General features: G+C 32.2%; 1 protein-coding gene and 1 long non-coding RNA gene across 3 annotated transcripts in view; one reads left to right on the top strand and one right to left on the bottom strand.

The window, feature by feature from the left end:
• The window catches only part of LOC124538934, a 58,898-nt gene extending 34,316 nt beyond the window's left edge, over nt 1–24,582 (top strand). Inside the window, exons 2-8 of one of the 2 annotated variants that reach the window (XM_047116208.1) lie at nt 15,864–15,986; nt 17,623–17,762; nt 18,068–18,392; nt 18,645–18,996; nt 20,797–20,971; nt 22,576–22,801; nt 23,490–24,582. In XM_047116208.1, coding sequence (XP_046972164.1) covers nt 15,864–15,986; nt 17,623–17,762; nt 18,068–18,392; nt 18,645–18,996; nt 20,797–20,971; nt 22,576–22,801; nt 23,490–24,376 — 2,228 coding nt within the window. In that variant the 3' untranslated portion in view covers nt 24,377–24,582. Of the gene's footprint in view, nt 1–15,863; nt 15,987–17,622; nt 17,763–18,067; nt 18,997–20,796; nt 20,972–22,575; nt 22,802–23,489 lie in introns of both variants that reach the window. The other variant, XM_047116206.1, reaches the window with a different exon arrangement.
• Nucleotides 24,583–24,844: 262 nt separating this feature from the next.
• LOC124538935 lies at nt 24,845–25,992 on the bottom strand. The gene is made up of 2 exons (XR_006966998.1): nt 25,800–25,992; nt 24,845–25,357 (listed from the first exon to the last, which is right to left on the bottom strand). It is a non-coding gene; the product is annotated as an uncharacterized LOC124538935 (long non-coding RNA).
• Nucleotides 25,993–26,783: the final 791 nt, after the last annotated feature.

The raw sequence follows: 26,783 nt of genomic DNA, 5'->3' as shown, positions 1-26,783 counted from the left end.
ACATAAAGATCCAACACATCTTATTGATTAGCGACTATTAATTACATACGTACGTACACCAAATAAGTCTTACTTTCGCATTTCATCATCCTCCTGCCCATATCCCAATTCTCTTCTGATTCCGTACTTCTCTGTCTGACGTCATCTCACAAGTAACATTCTTTGTAATCATATCGTCTTTCACACAATTCATCCATCGCTTCTTTGTTCGTCCTCTCTACCACTATATCCATCCACATCCATACATACTTACTTTTGGATTTAGAATATTAATTTAGATATATATAGAGGCATGTTGTTCTCTTATATTTTACTTTAATTATAACTTTAGTATAAGTGTACAAGGATTTATAAAAAGGCATGTATCTCAAAACATTATTTTTCGTCAAAAACGTTTCAACGAAAGGCTAAATATAAAAGGAGGTTTCACATCAAATTAAATGGTACATCTTAGGCGGTATTCAAAGACATTAAAGACAACTTAACTAAATCTCTTTGGACATGATTATCACATATAATCCCTACATAGACAATGAATAACAGTATAATAAACACTTTCTAATCGTATATTCTTTTAACTTTCTCACACCGAAATCATTTGAGGCCAACGTTGGCCATTAATCAATAACAATGAAACAAATCAATAGTTGGATAATGAGGCTGCTCACGGATGCTAGCAATCTATACGTACTTTGTAAATTGTGATTAGTGATAATTTTGTATAATATAGTTACTTGGTATTATACTATTCAACAACAACAATAACAACAACGGCCTATAAATTTCCCACTGCTGAGCTAAGGCCTCCCCTCCCTTTAATGAGAAGGTTTTGGAACATATTCCACCACGTTCCAATATGAGTTGGTGGAATACACATGTGGCAGAATTACTATGAAATTAGAGACGTGCAGATTTCCTTACGTCGTTTTCCTTCACCGCCGAACACGAAATGAATTATGAAGACTATCTCGTGTCTAATATTATTCATTAATCAGATATTATACTGCCAGAGAGCAGTAACAAGTGTTTTCGTTTGAAGGTTGAGTAAGCCAGTGTAAGTAAAAGCACATGGGAAATCATATCTTAGCTCCAAAGATTGGTGGCGCATTGGCGATGTAAACAACGGTCAATATTTCTTACAGCACTATTTGTTTTGCATTGTCTATGGGCTTTGGTGATCACTTACCATCAGGTCCCCAATTGCTTCACAAATTCTTACCAAGTATAAGTCAACCTAAATATATCACAAATAAATGTTAACATAGAGCGTATTTTCCAATTGGTTATGCAAGAACAGAAAACAATATACAATCGTAGCATGAGCTATAGGTCGTTTGGAAATCCACTAAAATTTCATTAGGTCAAACGATTATTACTGCTATATCGCTTCTATCGATTATAGCTTATTCGTGATTTGAACTTTGGAAATTCCTTGCGAAATATCTTAACCTTAGGTATCAGTGATCAGCAATCATTAATAATGTATGTTATTAAAATAAATGATACATGAAAAGTAAAATTATGTACAAATGTTTCTTCTATTTGTTGAGATTTGTGCATCTGGATTGTTTAGAGCCGTACACTCATCGGATTTTCCACTGTCAAACATCAATACATTGTGTTCAAATTCCAAGAAAGATGAACGAGTAAGTACTTGGTCCTTGAGCCTGTGCTTATGTAAGGTTTAGGATTTAAGGGCTGTAATAACATTTCTTTCAGAACTAATGTCTACGTGCATTGATGACCACACCTTCCCATTTTTCATTTCCTTAACATTGTAATAGTAAATTTGAGTAATACTATATCATCATTTATATTTTTTTATGGCTTAGGTAGCCCATGTTTTTTGAACAATATTGATCCGTAAGGGTGGAGTTTGAATATTTGATCTATAATGCAAACAGCGTGGGGTAATTACTTTATCATTATAAATAACAAAGGACTATGATCACACATAATCCAAAATTGTAGTAAGAACACATATCTTCAATTATACATTAATAGCACAAGTAGGTAATATCTTAATATAATTATTTCGTAAAAATTTAAGAGCGTCAGTCGGATTAGCCAAATTATGATATAAACGCAACTGTATACCAAGTTCATTATTAATGAAATTAGAAAATTATCTTAACAAAATTTTAGGCAACTGATATGACGCAAGATATTTATTAATAATTAATTAACGTCTTCGTTAATTATACAGCTTAGTTATATTTGATCGATTGATTGATAGTAAAGTGGCGGAGTGAATTTATTAGACATAAATACATACGTCTCGTGACTGGGCAACCTGGTGGTAAGTGGTCACCACTGTCTATGGGCAGTATAATTGTCTATGGACAATAGTGTTCTAGGAAATATTAACTATTCCTTTCATCTTAAAAAGCGCTACCAACCTTGGGAGCTAAGATGCTTCTTTATTTGTGCCTCTAATTACAAGAAACAAAATAGGTAGTAATTTTGCCTCGAATTTACCTTACGAATTTGATCTTTGATCTTTATAACATTTCGTTCCAGACATAATTATCCTTCCACTGTGAATGTGTACATTAAATATAGTTGCATTTGTAACAGTGTAAATGAACTGTAGATTATAAATTGCGTAATAGAACATCATTAGGCAGCCATTACAGTTTCATTGCCCGTGGAATGAGCTGGCCTAGTGATCTCGTGATCGTAATACAAATAAACGTTTACATACTAACAAACTTGTCATAGTAAATAGTATAAGGTTTTATGGATATCATTGATGGCACGTCGTTTTACATATGATATATGTTTGGCGAACGAATTCGTTACGTATCGTTGTCCAATAGCTTGCGAAATAGCAACGATATACGAACTGGTTACCCGACTTTGTTCTGGTGAAATAAGAAACCAGTACCGCCAATATAAACCAGGGATCTATCAATTCACTAACTCTGTCTGTCCGTTTCATTATAATTTATTGAAATTTGTTATTAGGCATGCTTGAACTGTATGAAACAAAATCAAAATAAACTTTATTCAAGCACGCTTTTGAATCGTCATTTAACAAATATGTATTAAGTGTAGCTATCATCGGTTTGGAATGCAGAATCTGATGATAAGAACCGGCAAGAAACTTAATAGTTACTCTTTACAGGTTCAGTTTATTATGATACCCACTGATATACGGCAGTCTAAATCCTTGGCAATATTTAAGCATCGTTTGAGAAACTATTACCTATCCATATCTAAATAATGTATGCAAGTATGTAATAATATGTAGTTTATATTTATGTATATATGTATGTATATTTTGATATATATTATATTTCTATGTATGTATTATTGGTATGTAGTTATGTGTAGTTTATTACTATACCTTAGTATAAATATTATTATATTGTACTTTTCCTCATTTTTTCATATATTTTTCTTCACTAACCTGTTTTCGTTCTAAGCTCTTGTCTGTGAGAGATATCCCCTTTTTTTCCATGTGTTGTGCAATAAAGCATTTTAAATAAATAAATAAATATTTTTTTTATACGTTTGTAGGTTACAAATTAACTACGGTAACGACCTCCGCGGTCGAGTGGTGTGTACACCGGTTTTCATGGGTACGCCACTCCCAGGTCCTGTGATCGATTCCCGACCCAGTCAATTTAGATTATCATTAGTTTTCTATGTTGTGTTTGGTCTGGGTGTTTGTGATACCGTCGTTACAACTGATTTTCCATAACACAAGTGCTTTAGCTACTTACATTGGGATCAGAGTAATGTATGTGATGTTGTCACATATTTATTTAGTTGTTATTATTAAATTCGTGACTTACAAAAATGAAATTCGGACAACATATTTTTATTAACACTAATTAGGAAAATTAACTTTAAATATTGCGAACATATAAAGAACATAAAAAAAATTACAGCTTCAATAAAAGATATGGTAATTTTGTTAGAATTATGGAGAAAATTAGCTGTTCCAGGCAACATCCTCGTCATTTTTTCTCCGTATATAACATGCAGGCTGTATTAAATTTCATCACGATTGGCTCAGAGGTTTATGAATGAAGAAACAAACATACACGGCTATTTTCGCACATATAAAAAATACAATCAATATAGTAACCTCCTTTTCTTTGAAGTTGATTAAAAAATATCACAGCCTTCTAGACCCTTAATACGTTGAACTTGCATTAATGTTCGAAGTTTAAATGTGAAGGTTGACAATACGAGCTTTTCATAAACTTACTTGTATTTGGGTCAAACCAAAACTTTCTTTACTCAATATAGAAGTTAAGCTTACTCATTAATTGGCTAATTAAACACTACCACCGGTTCGGAAATGATAATACTCTCTGTTTCGTATTTTCAATAGACACATACAGGTTTCAAAATTTTCCTTCCTTTTAAGCACAAAATGATCTTTACATATAATAAAATTGGAGTATCTGTTTGTAATATTAAAATAATACAGTAGTACATATATACCAAAATATTTTACGATACGATTTTTACTGTTTTTGTTTGTCTGTTTGTTTGTTCCGGCTTATCTCTGGAACGTCTGGTCTGATTTGGATGGTACTTTCACTGGTAGATATCTGATATAATAAAGAGTATCTTAGGCTACAACAATAACTTTTTTTAATAAATTAAAACGCGCACAAGGTCACGGGCACACCTAATTTTCATATACAAATTAAACACATAGCATAGCTTGATCAACTCGAACCCATAACCTTCGGTTCGATTTCCCTCCACTAACCACTGGGTCATCTCATCACTATTTAAAATATATTATTAGAGGCTGATTATTGTGGAATTACACGCTTTTTTAACGTCCATAAAATATACGGTTTACGCTAATCAATCCCGTATTTTTTACGTTACAACCAGTTGTCCATGCGTGACCACGTCACTTTCTCATGCGGAGTAGAAAGTGACACGTCTCGTTCTATTAAATCATATTAATTGTGATATACAGATAACATATAAAAGATACAGTCGATCAGCTGAGATTATTGGAACGATTTGGGTTTAAATCGATCTCGAGCCCTTCTTTTATTAGCCTCGCTGCATACATCTTCAAACATTTTTAAAACTGATTCAGTTGATTTATGTTGCGTTATAATCATCGCGATTTGTATATAAGTAGGTATTTTCGTGAAAAAATGCGATTGCGATTTGATATATTATTAAGTCACGTTCACCCGTTTCATGATTTTAGTAAAAACTTTTTAAATCACATTTTGTAGGTAGTTATAAAATTTAATACTCATGTCACATTGACAAATGCCTACTACTCAATTCAAGATTATAAAACGTGCTATTAGTATTTAATACTAAGCAGTCCAATTACTAACATACTCTGTAATTAAAATGGCGGAAAAAAATAACTACCTTTTTTTTAACGGATCTTCTCGTTAGAATCTACTTTCCTAATCGGTGATAGGTTTTATTATTTTTTTTTAATTTAATTCAACACTAACATGACATTTTGTTTATGAACCTACTAGAACATTTGGTTGTAAGTTTTTATATATGAATTTTAAAAAAAAAAGAAAACAAAAATATATAAATATTATTTATTAAAACTAATTAATTATATTACTGACCTTATCGAATAATTTCTTCAATACAAGTATGTAAGAAAATGAAATAAAAAAAAGTTTTTGACACATAGGATAAACTAATCCCTAAAATTTACTGTAATTTTCTACAAATGACCAAATATTTTGTCATTACCACTCCCGGTCTATTTGATGTTTATTATTTATTATAAAATTTCATTTGTTTGAAATCACACAATTAAATAGTATGAAAGCAACAAAATCGAATACCTATCCACGGTTGAAAGAAACGACAATTACAATAAACAATACTAACGCCGTGTGATAGAAATTGCTATCGCCATTGTTACTAAATCACTTATAAAAAGCGATTACTATCTAATTTTCCTTTGATAAATCACTTTTACCATATAACTGCCGGATGGCAGAACAATAAGCAGAGAAGCAATTGGGCGTATATGTGATTATACGCCAGGTTACACTCGGTGACGTAATTACGTGCTGTTTCATACGCAACGACAACGAGACGACATCGACACGATATGTGCAGTTAATTCTATTAAGATTATCAGTTTTGTTCTTAATTGTAAAAGTATATTTTAATGTATATCACGAATTCTTTCTTGGTTTTTGTACCCTATGCGGAATTAGATAGCAAGGTTATCACTTAAAGCTTAATCTAATTATATCAATACGACACTATGTTAGTATATGTATACGTATTGTATATATTATTGTATTTATTACATATTTTAAATATCAACAATAAAATATAAGTTAAACATTGCGAAAACAATCTTATACCAGTTTCTGACTTCGCATAGTTAATACATCCATCAGGGGGCGTGATACTGTTTTTGTTTTGTATAAGATTCCATAGTAATTTATAACTTTGCCTATTAAACAATTTAAAATTAATGTTGAAAAATATGGACAAATAAGGTGTATTATTACAAGACTATATTTAATATAAAAAATCGCGCGGGTTCCTTGTGTTTTGATTATAAAAAATGAATATACCTTACTCTATGGTGTTTTTTCTCGACAGAATCTACACTTCAATTCTGAAGGTTGTAAAATTCTTGTAAACGCCTTTTTTTATAAAGTATATTTTGATTTGATTTGAAAAACGGGAAAATGTCGTTAAGTGTAGTATAAAACTGCCTTAAACTGATCATTTTAAACTATCATGGCACTTTAAACCTAAATACTTAGGAGATAAGAATCATGGTAGCATATAGTGAGCTTGTAGTAATATGAGTGAATTTTTTAAAATCAAATATTACAACATCGATAAACTGTACTCGTTTAGTAATGATGCTGTATGCAACAATTTGAATTGCAAGGACTGTAGCTTTACGTGTGGTTAACATACTACGATAAATACAGTTTTATATTATAGCGATTATTGATCTTGATATATATGTATTTCTGTTTAGAATCTTCTTGAGTAAGCTCACGTTATTTATTTATTTATTTATTGTAAAAAGTTACACCATCGACTTATCACTAAACACTTAAAACAAAATATATATTTAATATGGGTAACATTCGAGGTGATACATCTTTATAGGTGTAAACAACATTGACGTTCAAAATTAGTAAACAAACTAACCTATGTAAAATATAAAATCTTATTTTAAACTAAATTATGTAATAAATTCAAGAATTAAGAAATAACTAAAACAAATCATAAAAGCTAATTATAAAATTTAAAAAAGAACAAAACTTAAACATATTACTTATAGGGTCTGAGATCGAACTATGAGATCTTTGGAATGTTTAACAAAATAATTTATATTATTGTGAAAGATGTCAATATCGCCGTTAGATGACAAGTCATTAAACGAATTCATAAGTCTGTTAAGAGGAGCATATTTACCCAAATTTGTTTTAGATGTTACAGTGGTAAAGGGTTTTTCAATTGGACGTCTAGGTATAGTACGAGGAACTGCTAAGTTGATATGCTGGATTAATTCAGGTGAAGATATATCTCCGTGAATTAGCTTGTATAAGGTCAAGGTATCAGTGATTTGACGGCGCATTTCAAGCGATATAATTTTAAAGTGAGCTAGTCTTGTATTATAGTTAGCTCGATAAGGACAAGTGCGATCTTTATAAGCTAAAAAACGGGTAAAATTACGCTGTATACGTTCTAATCTTTCGACATGAATTTTATAAGACGGGTTCCAAATTGAAGAGGCATATTCGAGGTGAGATCTTACAAGGGAATTATAAACACAAAGCAAAGTAGGTATATTTTTGAAGTCCTGGCCAGTGCGTTTTAAAAAACCTAACATCTTCCATGCCTTCAGTATAATGGTATCTAGGTGATTATTAAAGTTTAATTTACTATCCATTATTACTCCCAGGTCCCGAATTGTATTAGACTCAACTAAAGCAGTGTTAGAAATTGAGTAATTGGATGAAATCGGGTTTCTGTTTCTAGTAAATTTGATATGAACACATTTATTGATGTTGATATCCATTTTGTGTATTTCGCACCATTTAGAGAGAGCATCTATATCTGCTTGAAGTAGGGTAATATCGCATGGTGATTTAATAGGCCTATATATTTTTAGGTCATCAGCGAAAATTAAGCACTTACTAAATTTAACATCTTTTGAAATATCATTGATAAAAACTAGGAAAAGTATCGGACCTAGATGAGACCCTTGGGGAACACCAGATGTAGGCACAAATGCAAAAGAAGTATAGCCATGTGTAATAACACGCTGTGATCGATTTTTTAGGTAAGATTTGACCCAACCTAACAGACTACCATGAATACCGTAATGTTCTAACTTTGTCAGTAATATGGCGTGGTTTACCTTATCGAATGCGCTACTGAAGTCAGTATAAATAGCATCTATTTGAGTTTTATCATCAACATTCTTGGAAAGATCTGTTACGTAGTTTAAGAGATTACTAATTGTGGACCTATTCTGTCTAAAGCCATGCTGTTGCTCGGATAGAATATTTTTAAAATAATGAGTTATAACTGGACAGATTAGTTTTTCAAAGAGTTTTGGAATTGTACTCAATATTGAAATTGGACGGTAGTTTTTCACATTACGCTTATCGCCTTTTTTATAAATTGGTACTATATTAGCAGCTTTCCATATTTCAGGAAATATCGCCGATTGTAAGGATTTCGAAAATAATATTTTTAGAGGAAGCGTTAAGTGCTTACGTGTCATCTTTATAAATACTGGAGGAATTCCATCTGGACCAGCGCCTTTGCTTATGTCAACGGACTTTAGGGCTTTAGAAATCATTTCTTCCGTTAAATTAATTTTATTGAGGGAGAATTGAGGAAAACACTCAGATAAACTTGGCGTAAAGTTTATATCAGGAGGAGAAAATACTAATGAAAACTGTGAGGCAAATAAATTACAAATATCCTCACCGGTGTGAGCTACCTTATTCTCTAGGAACATTTCTTTTGGTAAGTCTGAAGAATCCTTCCGATGATCTTTCACAAAGGACCATAATCTCTTTGGATTTTTTAGAATAGATTCTTCTGTGAGATTTAGATAGTTGCTATAACATGAAACTATTAAGGAATCCACTCTATCACTACTTAATCTAAGTTCTAGCTGGTCTCTGGGATTTTTATATATTTTGTATCTTGTAATAATTTTGTTGCGTTCTGCAATAAGTTTGATCAAGTTGCGCGTGAACCATGACGGATATTTTAAATTACGAGGTTTTGTTTTAGGAACAGTTGAATTGATAACGATAGTAAGCAAATCATAAAATTTTGCAACGGCCATATCGACATCTTCAAAATGGGATAGCTCTAGTTCCCAATCTATTTGACTTAACTTTAAGTTAACTAATGAGTAATTGGCCTTTTTAAAATTATGCGAAGCAAACTGTTTTTTAATAATGTGAGAAGAAATATTTGGTTTAAAGTCAATTTCTAAAGCAGGATGATGTAAATCAATTTTTGTTAATGGCCTAAGGCTTTCACTCACGGATAGAGCTCCACTGTTACTCAGAATTAAGTCAAGAATTCGGTTATTGTGATTTTTTACATTGTTAAAATTAATTGTAACTCTTAATACTAATTAATTTAATTCAATTAATAAAACTTCAAAGCTTTAAAAACTTTACTGTTAACGCTTTTTATCTCAAGGGCGTTGGTTGTCATGTGTTAGTCAAAAAAATGGGATTTCAATTTCTTGGAGTTCAAGTTTGCTTCATACCAAATTTCATCAAAATCGGTTAAGCGGTTTGGTCATGGAAGAGCGAAGGGAGAGACCAGATGAAGACAGAGTAACTTAGACATCATTGAAAATATTTAAATTAAGAATGTAGTGTTCAATTTTATGTTTGATTTTGTTAAGTCATTATTAAGATCGCATGTTCGAAATACCGTTTGATTATAACGGTTAATGTGAATATAAAACTTTCACATCAAATGTCCTGATAATAAAATAAACCGATTTCCCTATAGGCCATTATTAAAGTGGTTCAAAAATGTTAATTAAGTTGACACTTCGTTTGGTCAGCTAACACCGGCTTCGCACAGGTGCTTTTTATTAATAAAGGGAATGAGGTGTGCGCTTTGAAAGTAAATATGAAATAGGTATATTTACTATATAGTATGAGAATAGATAAATATTATTAACAAAATATTGGTTTAAGTCATATTTTTATTATTTAAATACTTTGTAATTTTCAAGGTCAAAGTTTATTCATACATCCGTCAGCGAAAGATTTTTTTTTCGTTGCACATAAGTTTGGATTGGTTATACATTCTAAAGCATTCATTGGAAGTTTTTGGTGGCAAAGATATTATAATTCGTATTATTTTGATTAAATATGAACTGCTTGAGTGCCCATCGATTTTAAAGTCGTACACAATTCTGGTGAAACACAATTCTTTATTTTGTAAACACTAATTGTCATCCACGTTTTGTTTGTATTTTAGGAATTAGTCGTTTGACATGAAAAGTAGTCTATGATCTTGGAATGCAAACTTACTTCATCTAACGAATTTCATCACATTATGTTCAGTTATTGCATCGTGAAAGGGAAATAGAGAAATAGAAAAACAGACAAAGTAACTTGTGCATTCATAATATTTGGTGGTAGCTTCACTTAATTTGTAAAATGACGATTCAAAAGTGCTTGTAAAAGCCTACTTGAATAAAGTTTATTTTGATTTGATTTGTAAAGATAATACGATATATGTAACATTTAATTATTATCCAAATATCATAGATGTATAACAAGCATTATTGACGTTAAATGCTTAAATATATACAAATATGAACTAAAACTAGCTATTGTATAAATCTTGACCGCGTGGAATGGTGGCAAGAATGCTAGCTGCATTTCCCCGTTAAATCGCAATTTCGATCCTCTGGGCAAAAACGAACCAGCCCTCCTGTCACCAGTGGAGTCAATGAGGCGAGGTATACTTAACATTATTTTTCTGATATGAGACATAGATATATGATACATTTCGTGTACACAACAAAATGAACATAATTATAGTCTTTCTACACTCACCTAGCACACTTGTCCTTACCGAAACTTTTTACAGTACTTCGTATTATATTTGATAAGACAAATGAAATCGGCTTACACTCCAGTTCATTGAAATATATCGACGCGTTACATTCAAATGTGACACTGAAAACTTACTCTCAACACAAGCAAAGAACTCTTACTTCAGTTCATTAGCGCTCAATCAATAGGATTGAAGTTTTTATTGAAATACATGTATTTATAATAAAACATATTATCGTAAATTGTTTCGTCATCAACATCATGCTTGTAAACAATTTATAACTCAATAGGTAATTTAGCAAATGTGTATATAGTATTTTGAGTATATAGTATTGCAACTTCTTTATAAAAGTTTTTATAAACAAGTTGCAATACTATATACTCAAAATGAAATAAAATTTAGTATCGTCAATTGCGCTTATGAAGTGTGCAAAAATTTCGACGCAAAAATTTATTAGTCAAACATAATAACGACGATAAATAAGAACTTTTCAAAATAACTAACGTCAAATTGCCTTTTGGAAAGTTAAAGTAAATATCAGTTGAAAGTACGTTTACTGGCTTAATTAAATAAGAATTTCGTTTAAAGTCTCCGAATTTAAATTTGAAATTTTTATCTTGAGATTTATCTTTAGATAGGTCTTGAAATAAACATTGCGTTAATTACTCCTTATTATCTGTCTATCTGCTGGGCTAAGGCCTCCTCTCGCATTAAAGAGGGGGTTTGGAGCATATTCCACCACGCTGTTCCAATGCTGGTTGGTGGAATGAAAAGTGGCACAATTTTGATGAAATTAGACACATGCAGGTGTCACGATGTTTTCCTTCACCGCCGAGCACGAGATGAATTATAAACACAAATTAAGCAGTAGTGCTTGCCTGGGCTTGAACCCGAAATCATCGGTTAAGATGCACGCATTCTAACCACTGGGCCATCTCAGCTCTTCTCTGTCTATCTACTGAGCTATTTGAATAGCACGGCGAATAAAATAAGCAACATTTTCTTCCAAATGGGGCTTGAACCGAGCAATGGGTGACCCAGGAATTTAATTGATTCATAACACAGATAGTGGAATATTACGAAATAAAAATTAAAAACATAAAAAATAATTAAAAAGTGAAATTTCCATAATAAGTATTAAATGTAGTTACGTCATTGTTCTTTTGGATGAACATTTAGTGTATTCAAATTTCGTTAGTTATTTTATAATGTAACAATATATAACACGATTCTAGATCTACAGGTGAACTAGTTCGTTGATTATTGTCTCGACATACAACCGCGTAATATACGCAATATATTACGCGGTAAGGTCGGCAAAAAAAAACAAGATTTATATTCATTGGACAATTTGTTCAATGACAGTCACTACGATCGTAAATACGAAAAAAAGTGGCTCAATAATATTGTCTTCTAGATAAACAAACAAATACAATAAATAAGTTTTGTTATTTACTGTGCTTAAGCTAAATTATAATCGGCACATTGACCTACATTACTTTACAAACTTAACTAAATAACAACAGATTTAATGAAATAAATAAATATATATTCATTGTAAAGGAAATAATACAATTACAAATAATTATATTTTTCCTTAATCGTAAAAACGAAACACTTTTGCCAACCATCCTAAGTCAGTAAGTAAGCCGGCCTTTCTCCACGCATCCGGCTGCAACCGGTCGCTGATTCACATTTTGTATTCGTCACTTGACCGGACCGGATAGGGCGTTGACCGGGGAAAGTGATGAAAAAATGAATATGGAAATTTGTTATTTATATGAGCTTTATTAGTCAGTCAGGTTATTATAATTTAAGTTGGTCACTATTTCTTGGGTCATATAAGGATTGAATTTGCGACGCGTGCGCATGCGCGTTGAGCCGGATCTAATTTTTAATATCTACTAGCTGTATCCCGTGACGTCATCTGCGTAAATTGTAGGTTACCTCTTTTAAGTTTTATTATTATAGATTCAGTAGTTAGTGGTAATTAGCAAGTATACAAACAGATTTACTTTTCTATTTGTGAGTAAATTTCATTTAGGTTGATTAGGATGTTTTGATTCAACTTATTGTTATCTCTAATGGTTAAAACATTAGATAGATAAGTCCTATAAACCAACCGAAAATTGCATGAAATTGCTATAATAATAAAAACTGGGAAGAGTTTCAAATAAATTAAACATTACATTGTGTTTTTTTTGCAAATATATGTAAGGGTTTTATTTGTTTATACACAAAAACATTTGTAATTTAATAAATGTTGATTTTTTTTTATCAATGAATTAAGAATGTTAATAAAATGACCTACATTTGGAGTTGGCGTTTTGTTGTGAATATAATACTAACTATAACTTTTAAGTAAAATGATTTCAATGTATACGTTATTTTTCTAATAAAATAACATTGAAAATGACTGCAATGATACTTTAGTAAAAGTAAAGTACAGTAACAGCCTGTAAATTTCCCACTGCTGGGAAAAGGCCTCCTATTCCATTAAGGAGAGGGTTTGGAACATATTACCACGCTGTTCCAATAATGCAGGTTGGTGGAATGCACATGTGGCAGAATTTCGATGAAATTAGACACATGCAGGTTTCCTAGCGACGTTTTCTTTCACCGCCGAGCACGAGATGAATTATAAACACAAATTAAGCACATATATATACTGGTGCTTACCTGGGTTTGAACCCGCAATTATCGGTTAAGATGCACGCGTTCTAACCACTGGGCCATCTCAACTTTAGTATATAAAATATTTCATTAAGAATAGCCTTAAAATGATTAAATATCAAAACCAGTTTACGATAAAGACTAATGATTTTATAAATAGCTTTTCAGCTCATAATTTACGACTTGGAAAGTTCTTACGTAAACCTTTCTCTTTTCTATCAGCACACATGTACACATTTTAGTTTTTGGGTTTCACACTTAATGCTATCTCTCATCTCCTGTTTTTGTTTTGTTTTATGATTGACCACTTTTAGTAACTTACGACTTTCTTTTAGAAAGAAATAAAACATTCAAAAGAGTTAGGTATAAAAATGTTGATCTGTTGTGTGATTTTATTAACTTCTGTGCTGTTTGAACAATCATCATAATAATAATAGTTTGGGTACACTTGTATTTCTTAATGTAAATGGTTACTATATAAATACATTAACATAAACATACTACATATATTCTGAATGATTTGCAAATTTAATATCATCCATCAAGAACTTGACAATTTTAAAGAAGTAAGTAATTTCGGTAGTTGACTTTTTATGTTACCTTCTACAATTATTAGCGATTCGTTATGCATACGTTTTAAGGGATAGTCTTCAGGAAGCTACATCCACTTTTGGAGATTGCTTCATACCAAATTTCATCAAATTCGGTTCAGTGATTTGGCTATAGAAGCGTTAACAGTCAGAGTTACTTTCGCGTTTATAATATTAGTACCTATAGATAATATGTATAATACTACACTACTAATATGTACTAATTAATACATTTGTTCATGTACGAGTAGTCTCTCTTAGTCTTCAATTAAGTAATTATTATTCAATATTAGTCAAAACATTAACTTAATAACAAACAAATGGATTATGATTAAACAATACAATAGAAAAAGTTCATCTAATAAAATTTACAATTTATATATTTTACTTCGCGAACATTGATTGTAAATATATACAAAAATTTTAGTCACATCTGTAGTAGATATACTTCAAATAACAATGGTAATTTAATATGAGATACGTTGTCAAAAAAAGTCTTGAACTATCAACGATAAAACGACTAGCAATGTTTGTGTATAATACGCAAGAATATTATTTAACTTATGAATAGACTCGAGTTAGTAAAATAAACTTCAATAGTGCTAGGTGTGGCAATGAAGCGAAGCCAGGACGAGGTGAAATCTAGGTCACCTCCGTCAGATCCTGGAGTCACGTTTCATAATGTTCAACGGAAGACAATGCTTGATTGACCAAATTAACTTGTAAATTAGGCATTAGAGAATCGTTCGTGTAAAGGAATGCAATTACTTATACACTTAATTATAATAATAGGGTTTAATACTTTTTAATTTAATGTATCAAAGACTAGCTTTGCGCGTGTTTGAATAACACTAATCCTAAAATAAAAGAAGCCTGAGTTACTATTTAAATCACTATTATATCCACTATCTGTCCATAAAAGTCTCGTCAAAATCGGTCCAACCTTTCCAGAGATTAGCTGGAACAAACAGACGGACGCAAATGGTAAAAAATGATATTTTGATATATGTAATGTATACATAAATATGCATTTAATAAAAGCGGTTATTTTAATATTACAAACAGACACGACAATTTTATTACATGTATAGATTTCATCCAACATATATTATTGTTATGGAAACGTGGAATAATAGTTCACAATTGACATTCTTTGTAGTATTAACATAGGTTACTATTATAACACAAAACTTTCACATATATTTAACATATAATTATATTTCTAAAGGCTATGGACACAGATGATCGTTGTATTTCATATGTATTTATATTATTATAAGTATGTATATGTGATTGTAAAATTGAAGGATCATTAGTTAATATTAAATTTATACCAATTTGAATACTTTGGGAAAAATGTAAAAGTAGTATTAACGTGATATATAATAATATTGCGTTAGTTTTCAGTTAGGTTAAATTGGTGTGTTACAAATTTAATTGGAATTTTCTTTTGTATCAAAAACAATATCCGAAGTTGTTTATATATTATAGATTAAACTGTGAGAGGATAAATCTTTAATTTAATGTTTATTGTTACAGAAATTGTGCAGCCACTGTGTGTGCTGGAATCGGATTTCGGCTTCAAAATAAACTGTGCCTTCAAAAAATCTGGGCTATTCAGGGTACGAAATCTTGGAGGAATCAAAGCACATGCTAGCTTAGGTAAGATCATTTTGTTTATTTAATATTAACAATCAATTTGTACACAGTAAGTTATACAAAATATTATATAATTATCGTTTTGGACTGCTGTGTGTTTTAAACATCACTCACTTTCATCTCGACTCTGAAATTAAAAGGTAACTTTACTCATTTCATCCTTTTATGAAATTGTACAGAGGTGAAAGTAAGCGCATCTTAACTAACGAATTGGGTGGTAACCCCGATAAGCACCACTTACTTTTAATTTGTTTTTATTACTATGTATCTAATGTTCGGCGGTGTATGAACAGATTTTAGTGAATCATCACGCATTATATCTATCAACTAAAGGCAGACTCGTAGGGTAAACTGGAAAGTTTGTCCCGAATAATCAAAGTCTAAGTCAAAAACCTTTATTCAAAATAGAAGCGTTTACACTTTCTTATTGACTGTCGAAAATCTACCACCGGTTCGGAATATAGTACCTCAGACCTGAGAACCGGCGAAAGAAACTCAGCGGGATTTTTTTTAATTTTTTTATAATGTCAATTTACAATTTACAGTAATAAACATATTCTTGTTATTTGAAACACCCTGGAGGCGATCATCTCATTCCCAAGGTGTGCAGTCAACTAGAAAGTCATTAGTGCTGTAATATATATATATATATATGTAGAAGAGTCAATTTACTTTGGTATTTTTTTATTTCGTTTTGAATGGGTACATGGACAGGATCACCTTATTACTTTTCACTTCAAAATATAGCAATCGTCTCCATTCCAATAATTGCCTGTGCATCACCAACCTTGTGTTACTAAAAGCATTATATTCCTTTCGTGTTTAGGTAATCTGACTCAATCACCCTTCAAACAAGACAATATTGGTAGAACATTTATGATGAAAAGGTGGTATCTACCCAGACTTGCAATTACCATCAAGAAACATTTCAAAAGTTACTTATATAGATAACGAAAAGCCGAACCGTGAAATTATTTCTAATACCAATTTATTTGTCATTAATCATAAACTCATGTGTAATTATGGCGACATGGTTTTGCAAGATTTTTATGAAATCTTCTGCAAATAACGTATCAATATACGTTTAGTAATGTTGTCAATTCACACTTATCTTGCAATCATTTTGAATGTCATAAATGTGCAAGATAACATCTGCGTATAACCATTGACGCTTATATATTTAGCATAGTCATTACTTTAGATTTGTCATTGATCAGAATTTTACCTTTTCTTTAGGCTGTTAAATGTTATTTGTTATGTAATCATTTTCTTTTTAAATGTCACATTTCGATTGCCTAAAAGTTAGCGGTTTCTTCATGTGGATCGTCGTATTATACTTATTGATTAATGCTTTAAAGATATAGACCTTCTTAAATGTATGACCAATTAACATAAATACAATACTGTATATATACTGTTACATAGTTAAGATAGTCTTTTTAAATCTACAGAGAGCTAAAATGTAGGAATGGTCTTCGTAACCAAATGAAGACATACAAATTATTCAACATAAGCATTTGGAAAAACTTTTTTTTTTTTTTTGGAACATATTCTTTTTCCGAAATTGATGATTGACTTTGTAAAATGGAATTGCAAAGCGTTTTTGAATTGAAACTCAAAGTTATTTTGCCCATTCCAGGTTTCAGCCTGGGCGATGAGCTCGGATTTGAGCAGTCATTAACCAATCAAGACCCGAGTAGACGAAGATCGGTCAGCTTTAAAAATGGAGCGCCTAATATTCTTGTTGATACATCAAGCCGACCGGCGCCCAAACAGGAAGTAAGTAAACTTATTATGTACTAGCTGTACCCGAGGGTTTGAATTTAAGAATAAAGTTATTGTTGTAGCTTAAATTACTTCTAATGTCAATTAAAGTTGCGTCAAATCGATCCTGTCGTTCCATAGAATAGCTGGAACAAATATACCGACAGACAGACAAACAAAAATTTACAGAATCTAATTTTTGTTTATGTATATTTATGCAAAGTGTGATGTAAAGTGATTGTTATATAATACAATGTAAGTTTGTCAAGCCCAGATTTATTCTAATAACATTATTAATACTTTTAATTCTACTGTTTCAGAAACGAGCAAAACAGAATCGAATAATGATGAGGCCAATGGCTCCTGTGAGCAGACCCAATCAGTCTGCTATGGACAAACTTTCGACATTACACAGACGCGTTTCCTCTACAATGCAGCCGATCGTCATATCTGGTCCCATTGCAGACACTCCCATGCATAAAGCACAGCCCACTGTCACGATGGCGAAACCGATGCCGATGGGCGTACCACCATTCAGACCGCTACCACCAAAAGAGGAAACATTGAGAGTTGTTCCATTGGCAGCATCGAAGAAAACCTACAGTCCCCTTCAAGCGCCACAAGCTTCCGGAGCACCTTATCAAAGTGAGACGCGCTTTATATCACCCGATAACATGTCAAAGATGGTATCACACATGACAGCTGTACAATACCAACATATACGACAGACACCATCAAAGACGAAATCACAGCCGACATTAAACCCATTCGTTCCCATGCCATCACAAGCCATATCTATCATACCTGCACCAGTTCTTAAACAATCATCGAATGCTATGCCTTATTCGTATAACTCTGTTTCATATCCTAAAACCAATCCTATTTCTAACTTTGTAGACCCAGTTCCTCATCAAGTACACGATATCGCGAATATGTACTCCTACAACACGAAGAAAGTCGACGACTACAATAGTATAAGTGGTTACAGCGATGATATAACTCTTAAATTTAATAAAGACGATATAAATACGAAAATAGCTGAAATAGCTAAAGCTGGTAACATATCAATGGAAGCAGTAGAAGCAGCTATAGCGCTGAGGCAACAGCAACTCTTGAGCAAATACGCAAACATTCCGGTTCCAACCACAACAACGAGTACAACAACGACAACGACAACAGAAGCTGTTGTCTTCCAGCTGGAGCCTGAACCGGAAATTATAGTGGCCCCAGTGCCGAACAAACCAAAGAGGTAATTATCAGTAGTTAGTTTAGGTATCTTTACTTAGTTATATCTGATTTATAATTTACACTAAATTTACTTTTTTAAATATAAATATGCAACTTTCCAACTGTAAATTTCCAACTCCAGGATTAAGCCCGCCTATCGCCTTTGAGGTGAAGGTTTCGAGCATATTCAATCACGCTGTTCCAATGCGGGTTGGTGCATTAACATGTGGCAGAATTTTGTTGAAATTAAAAAAATATATATATATAAAAAAAATATGAGACAACATCACATACATTACTCTGATCCCAATGTAAGAAGCTGAAGCACTTGTGTTATGAAAATCAGCAGTAACGACGGTACCACACACACCCAGACCCAAGACAACATAGAAAACTAATGGTAATCTACATTGACTCGGGCGGGAATCGAACCCGGGACCTCAGAGTGGCGTACCCATGAAAACCGGTGTACACACCACTCGACCATGGAGGTCGTCAATTAGACTAAATAGTTAGTTTTAGATTCCTCACGATGGTTTCCTTCACCGCCGATGAAGAATGAATGAATTATAAACACAATTTAAGCACATGAAAATACAGTGTTGCTTGTCTGGGTTTGAACATACAATTATCGGTTAAGATGTAAGTACGCGTTCTAACCACTGAGGCAACTCGGCTCATAAATATTGAGACTTGTGTTATTTTCACAACTTTAACTATAAAGCATTCTATGTAAACATTTGTTTTACGTAATGTTAAATGCTGTAATAAAAGTTATTGCTGTACTTTATAGATTCCTCAATCGTTCGACTCACAAGAAAAGTTTATAGGTTCACTGAGTTACATTGCCTTTATGATAGCATCGTATAACTGTGTTTGTATTTCTTGTCCGACTATGATTGCTTGATGAGAATAATCAACACAAAGAAATAAATATTACTAAGATGAAACCCATTTCACATAAAAAGTTACAATGGCTAGTATTCTCACAAATTACGAAATAGTATCTGAAAAATCTCTTCACTTGTGATTCAAAACCGATCGCTTAACTAAGATATTTGTATTATATAATGGTTACATATACTTATTAGTATAAAAAGTAGCCTTTAGTAGTATTTCAGACTATAACTTATTTATGTTTATTTGTAACATTTTTTGAATGTACATATCTTATAGTATAAATATTTTTGATATTTATCGAACTTTTAAACAGTACATTTAACATGTGTGATTTTTTTATTAAAAATTGTATTCCTTGTATTAACCACTAGTTTAAACTAGATATCTATTCATTTTATCAATATACTACACTTGTCCAGTCTTTTTTTACTCTCATATATAAATTGGATGATAATTTAATTCATAAGTTTAAATTTATTTAATAATTTAATTCATCACAATAGAAATAAGTTCAAGTGCAAAACCAATGGATTTACTTGAACTCTACTGAGTCGAGATGGCCCAGTGGTTAGAACGCGTGCATCTTAACCGATGATTGCGGGTTCAAACCCGGGCAAGCAGCGCTGATAAATGTGCTTAATTTGTCTTTATAATTCATCTCATGCTCAGCGGTAAAAGAAAACATCGTAAGGAAACCTGCATGCGACAAATTTCATAGAAATTCTGCCACATGTGTATTCCACCAACCCGTATTGGAACAGCGTGGGTGGAATATGTTCCAAAACCTTCTCCTCAAAGGGAGAGGAGGCCTTTAGCCCAGCTGTGGGGATTTCCAAGCTGTTGTTCTTGTTCAAATGCGTTAACTCAATTATATATTTGTAATTATATATAAGATCACTTTAGAATCCAATTATATTTCCAGAAACCCAACATCCGGTAAAGTGATGAACGCCCCGCGCGAGTACTACCCCGTCGGTTACGAAAAGAACTTCGACGATCATTTCCAATCTAAAGTCGACCTTCCAGACACCAACTTCCACTGTGGTGACCAGAAATATTTCCCTGGACTCTACGGAGACGAAAACCTTGGTTGTATGGTGAGTATGCATATATATAAACTAACATACACTACAATAAATAAAACAATATACTTATACGTGTCATATATAAAGGTTGACGTTTTAACGATAACGCTGTTTCAAAAAAAAAAATACTTTTTTTTAGAAGGCATTCTAAATTTGAATTTAGTTTTATATGAAAGAAGTTTTATATGAGTAAGGAGATCCGTTGCGCTTTGAGCCTAAAGTGTGCGGTCATTAGAAAAGGTTCTATAGGAAATCACAGTTTATTATAATAAACATACACTCTTTTTTAAAGCAGAAAGTCTTTGACAAGCAGTAAGGTATAGTACGACACAACTTAGATGTAGCATCGGCAAATTCAATAAAACCGATTACTGCCGATTTATACAACCAATAGAAATCGCTCCCTATCGCGCCATTCGACGCTATTCGTCGCTATAGATTCACGAATATATTAGGTCATATGATATTACAAGTTATTACGTTTGTATAAAGATCATATTCAGGCACGAAATACATATTGATAATTTGGGATAGCATACTAATCACATAAGGAATAAATATTGCATTTTGGGCTAGCGTATACTTTATTTGGATGTGATCGGTTTTACGAATTTTACCGATGCTACATCTAAGTTGTGTCGTACTAATACTTGGTTTATTTTGGACATTTTCATCAAAATATTTATTAGATTCAATTACATATATATTATTATTTATAACTTAATGTGTTGTGGTTCTTAGCCGGATATTTGCGATTTTGGTACACTTTATTACCCAACAGAGATCGCTTTTAACCTACTAGCATTATTCCAATCTAGTACAAGGTCAAGTAATTTGTTTAGTTTATTTAACTGTATTTAGAACGATTTTGTTAAATAATCGCATTACTTCTTGTGTCTTTTCATATATTGCTATTTTATTAAACCAATAATTTAATATTGGATATAATCTAAAATTTATTAAATGATAAAAAAGTGTGGAGCTAATTCTTGTTGACTCACATGACATATATAATTTTATTTAACTAACGTGACTGTATTTTTAAATCTCGAGATAGAGTAACTACTGTGAATCTTGGCGGTTCTTCTCAGTAGAAACTGCATTCCGAATCTGTGGTAGCTTCATTTAATATAGTTGTTAAATAACAATTCAAAAGTGTTAGTAAAAGCCTACTTGAATAAAGTAGATCTTGATTTTGATTTTACGTTGAAGTTAGTCTACAGATCATACAAATTCGCATCATGAATATAATATGTTTAATTAATTAATATATATTGTGTTTATTATACGCGACATTGGCAGTATATTTTCCAATTACATAACGTAGACAATAGATAGAAAACAATTTAATAAACTTCCAATTTTAAGATACTCTATTTTATAAGATTATAGGAGAATTAAATGATAACACTAATCAGATACCTTAGATTTGTAATTGGGCCACTAGCCCGTCTAGGAGGCGTACTTAACAGACACAAGGCACATAACTTTTTATTTCCCGAGGTTGGTGGCGCATCAGTGATATAAGAACGTATAAAAATAGTACCAATATCTAGTTTGCCTTACACATAAAATAGGCATTGAAATAGAGCTAATATGCCTTTATATGATTCCAGGTATTCCACGTCTGTGCGCTAACAGATGACGGTCTTGTCATGAAATCTTTCCTCTGTCCTGAATCTACTCTCTTCGATCAAACTATCCTCAAGTGTAACTGGTGGTTCTACGTGGACTGCAAGAACACGATGAAGTTGTACGACACCAACATCCCCGTGTCGAAGAGCTATCAGCTGATGAAGGCTTTAACTTTCTTCTCCTCTTATAAGAAAGAAATGGAAGATGGTAAGTCGTGACAGATAACATTCTATTGCATCAAATGAATAATGAAATTTAACTAAACAACTAAAATTGAAAACGTTTGACTACATAGATATTATTAAAAGTCGGTGTAATGAAAGTTTTCGTCTGAATATTGATAAAAATCTTGCTTATTATATACGCGACTGGTTCTCGTTATCTTGTGTGGTTGTATGTTTAGGTTTAAAAAGTAGCCTACATCCTTCCTAAGGGTTCAAACTTGCCTCATAGCAAAAAAAATATCAATTTCAGCTCATTTTCTATCTGAAAGCGTTACAGACACAGAGAGACAAAGAGGCTTTTGCATTTATATTAGTATAGATATTATAAATTGAATTCATACAATCCCTATTATTATAATTATTTTATTTATACTATTAAAACCAAATTCTGTACCCGACTTGGTGTTTGATATGTATCGTTATATTATGACCAAATTAAAAAAAAACATGATAAATCGTAGACTATGTGTTTGCTATTCTGATGTATAACCTATATTACTGTGAAGTTTCATTCATATCTATTCAGTACTTGTTTTGTATAAAGAGTAACAAACATACATACATCCAACCTCAGAAACTTTCGCATTTATAATATTAGTAGGGTTAGTAGCATATAACAATAATATAATACTGTAATTTTTAAAATTAACATAACTTTTGAATGTTTACAGGCCAACCAATGAACCCAGAAGATGTAGAAGGCATTAAGAGTGCTATAACGATACTAGAAAATCAAGACTCGAAGCCACAAGGAAGCGAGAACATTGAAATCGTAACGCCATCTCCCAACACACTACCCGTTATAGACGAAAGGCATTCGCACAAAAACAATACAACATCACCTGTATACAGGGGGACCAGAGATTACACTAATTCCACTGAAAAACGAAACCAGAGACGCAACCCTGTACAAACCCAAGACAGCGAAGAATACAAACTTATCACCCTCAATGCCAATATTAATTTTAACAACACGAAATCCTCTGAAAATAAGTCTTCAGAAAATTCATCAGAGAGAAAGAGACGAAGAATGGTATCGAGGAACAACTACACGCCTACAACTAAGTCTACAACTCCTGTTACTACTCCAACTACTACCACTACTTCTACTACTACACAAGCTCCCGTCGAAGTAACAACGCCTTCTATAGAAATAATTAAACAAGAAATACAATCGATTGAAGAAATAACACCGGTACCTGAGCAACAAGCAAAGCTAACAGATCAAATTGAAAACTTAGGAGAAATAGATTACACAATTCTAAGAGAAGGCGAACATTCTCCACCAGTACGACGATTCTATCGATCAAGTCAAGAAAGAGATGACGCGATAAATAAAGAGATAGAGATAGTTAATAATGAAAAAGTACAGATCGTAAGACCGACGTCCTCAGCTCAACTCGTTGGGGAGTATCCCACTCAAACAGCGACTATTGCTAAATTAGACGAAGCAGTGTTAGGTAGGAAAGTAAGCGGAAGATTCAAGAAGGAGGCGATAACGATAGTCGTTCCGACGAACTACGCCATCTATCGAAGTCCGACGCGGGATCGAACCTAGCCCAAAACGAATTTTAGTCAATAACTTAATTTTTAGTGTCATATAGATACATTGTTAATTTATTTATTTTCTCGTCAGATACGTAAGCGTCGACGATTGTACTGTGAATTACGTATTTGCTCAATTTTCACGATAGTCTAGATGAATCAGTCAAGTGATATTACGGTGTATGTTTTTAGTTGTTTAGAATAAAAACTGTTTCCTTATTCAGTTCATTTTATTTCGATTTAAAAAACTTTTCATTTCTTTTTCGTTTTGAGACATTTACAGATTCTTTCGCATATTATCGGACCGACAACAATCAATCCCGCGGCGGCCATTGCGGTGGCTGCAGATAAACAAATCATATTTTCTATTTAAAAAAAACAACAATATCTTTAATCGTTCGAAACAATATCTCTATTAAGGAGAAAATCTGAAACAATGAAAAAGTTCCACTTAAAAATTTAGTATTGAATAATAGAACAGTTAATTGAAATACATATTTATTTATTTATGTTAATATTACAAATGTAGAAAAAGATACAACTATCGTTTGCTCGATTTTAAGAAGCATCGCAATAATTTCTCACAAACCAAGGGACCGCAAGCTATCAGACCCATAGCGGCCACTGCCGTTGCAGCTGTCATACAAATCATCTTAACTAACAAATCAAATACACTTATAAAATCGATAACACTAGTCCATTTAAATAATGAGCCAAATGCTTAGTAAAAGATAAATGATCGAAGTGAAATTAGGCCTTCACAAAATATCAACTCACAGATCAAATTTTAGATGGCTAAAGTTAGTAAGAATTTGTGACAATGGTCAGTAGGGTATTCCACAGTCGGGGCAGATGGGCACAGGCGGGCAGGTACACTTGCGATGTAAGATCTTCTGAGTGCAGTAGGGTATACAAATGATTAACGCCGTAGCACTTACGAGACTCAGTAAGGACACGCAAATCATGCGGTCACGGTTACCTGCCCAAGCGATATCTGAAATAAAAAAGGGTATATTTGTAGACCTTGATTAGGAAAATTCCATAAAGGCTTATTACTGAACGTAGCTATAAAAATAAAATAATCTCGTGCTAAACGGCGAAGGAAATCTTTGTGAGTTAGCCTACATTAATCGGATGGGATTTATGACATCATCATCATTGAAACAGTGTGGTGTCCAGAATCTCATTTCGAAAGACCATGTCACATCAACTGATTATCACATCATCATGATTGGAATAGCGTGGTGATATATCCATAATCTCATCACGAAAAACCTAGCAGAATGTCATCAACTGGCCTGTTGTTATAATATTAATCAAAGACGTATTTAACGACTTTTAAAGATACATATTAAATCCCAGTTCATATTCATCTCATAAATATTATACAATGAAAAAATATATAATAAATTAAGTTAAGAATCTTATCTGCTTACCTCTATATTCCCAAACAGTCCCCTGCAATTTGGAGTATACGTATATACTTTAGATTCCAAAAGATAATCCTGATAACAAGATTATCCTGGCGCAATTCCACAATAATTTTAAGCTCATATTGTTTTATGATATTTATTAATAATTTATCACTTTATAATAAGGACCGAACTCATAATTTTTCAATGTCAGTTATCTTCTTCTAAATTTGAAATTACTTCTGTCAGAATATGACATGTCATATTTTTATTTATTTAAATAAAAACTCTTTTCTCTCATTGACACCACGAATAAAATAATTTACAGGTTTTTCCAGCAACCTCGACTGACTGACCATACAATATGAATTGTTACATGTATATATGTACTATTAATTCTTTTTTATATTACTGATTAGATATAAAATAAGTTATTTCAGATGAAACCAAAAAATAATGATAAACAAAAAAAGGTTTAAATGTTGAAGTGATTTATTGAAACAAATTAAATATCATGTTAAACATTTTCAATTTACAATTTTAATTACTACATAAATTTCCGGGGCATCTTCTTCTACATTTCTCTAAGTATGCATCCAAAAGCAGTGGACCACAGGATATGCATCCAGCCGCGATGAAAGCTGTGACGCATGTCATACATATGAGCATGTCGTTAGAGAATCCCTATTTTTTCAAGCACTTGATGAATTTTTGCATTTCAAATTGTCGGTAACAAACGGGAACGCACGCGAGGAATGTGGCAGAAGCGATGAGCGCGTAGAGTGAGAGGCAAATCATCTTTTATCTCCGTCACACAATTGCCCGTGTTTTGTTAAGTTGGATAAATTTCTCCACCTGTAATAGTTACAGAGAAAACATTAGTATCTTTAGTAGCTTGACACAGGCAGAAATCACCCATATTAGGCCTCTCAAATTTTTACAAAGACATGTTTAATGTAAAGTATTCTCACCTAAGTTTTTGTTTTTAGTTATAATTCCTTTAATAAA

The sequence above is a fragment of the Vanessa cardui genome, chromosome 21 (assembly GCF_905220365.1).
Source record: "Vanessa cardui chromosome 21, ilVanCard2.1, whole genome shotgun sequence".
Classification (NCBI taxonomy): domain Eukaryota; kingdom Metazoa; phylum Arthropoda; class Insecta; order Lepidoptera; family Nymphalidae; genus Vanessa; species Vanessa cardui.
Note: the sequence above shows the minus strand (reverse complement) of the source record. Positions and strands in the feature narration are given on the sequence as shown.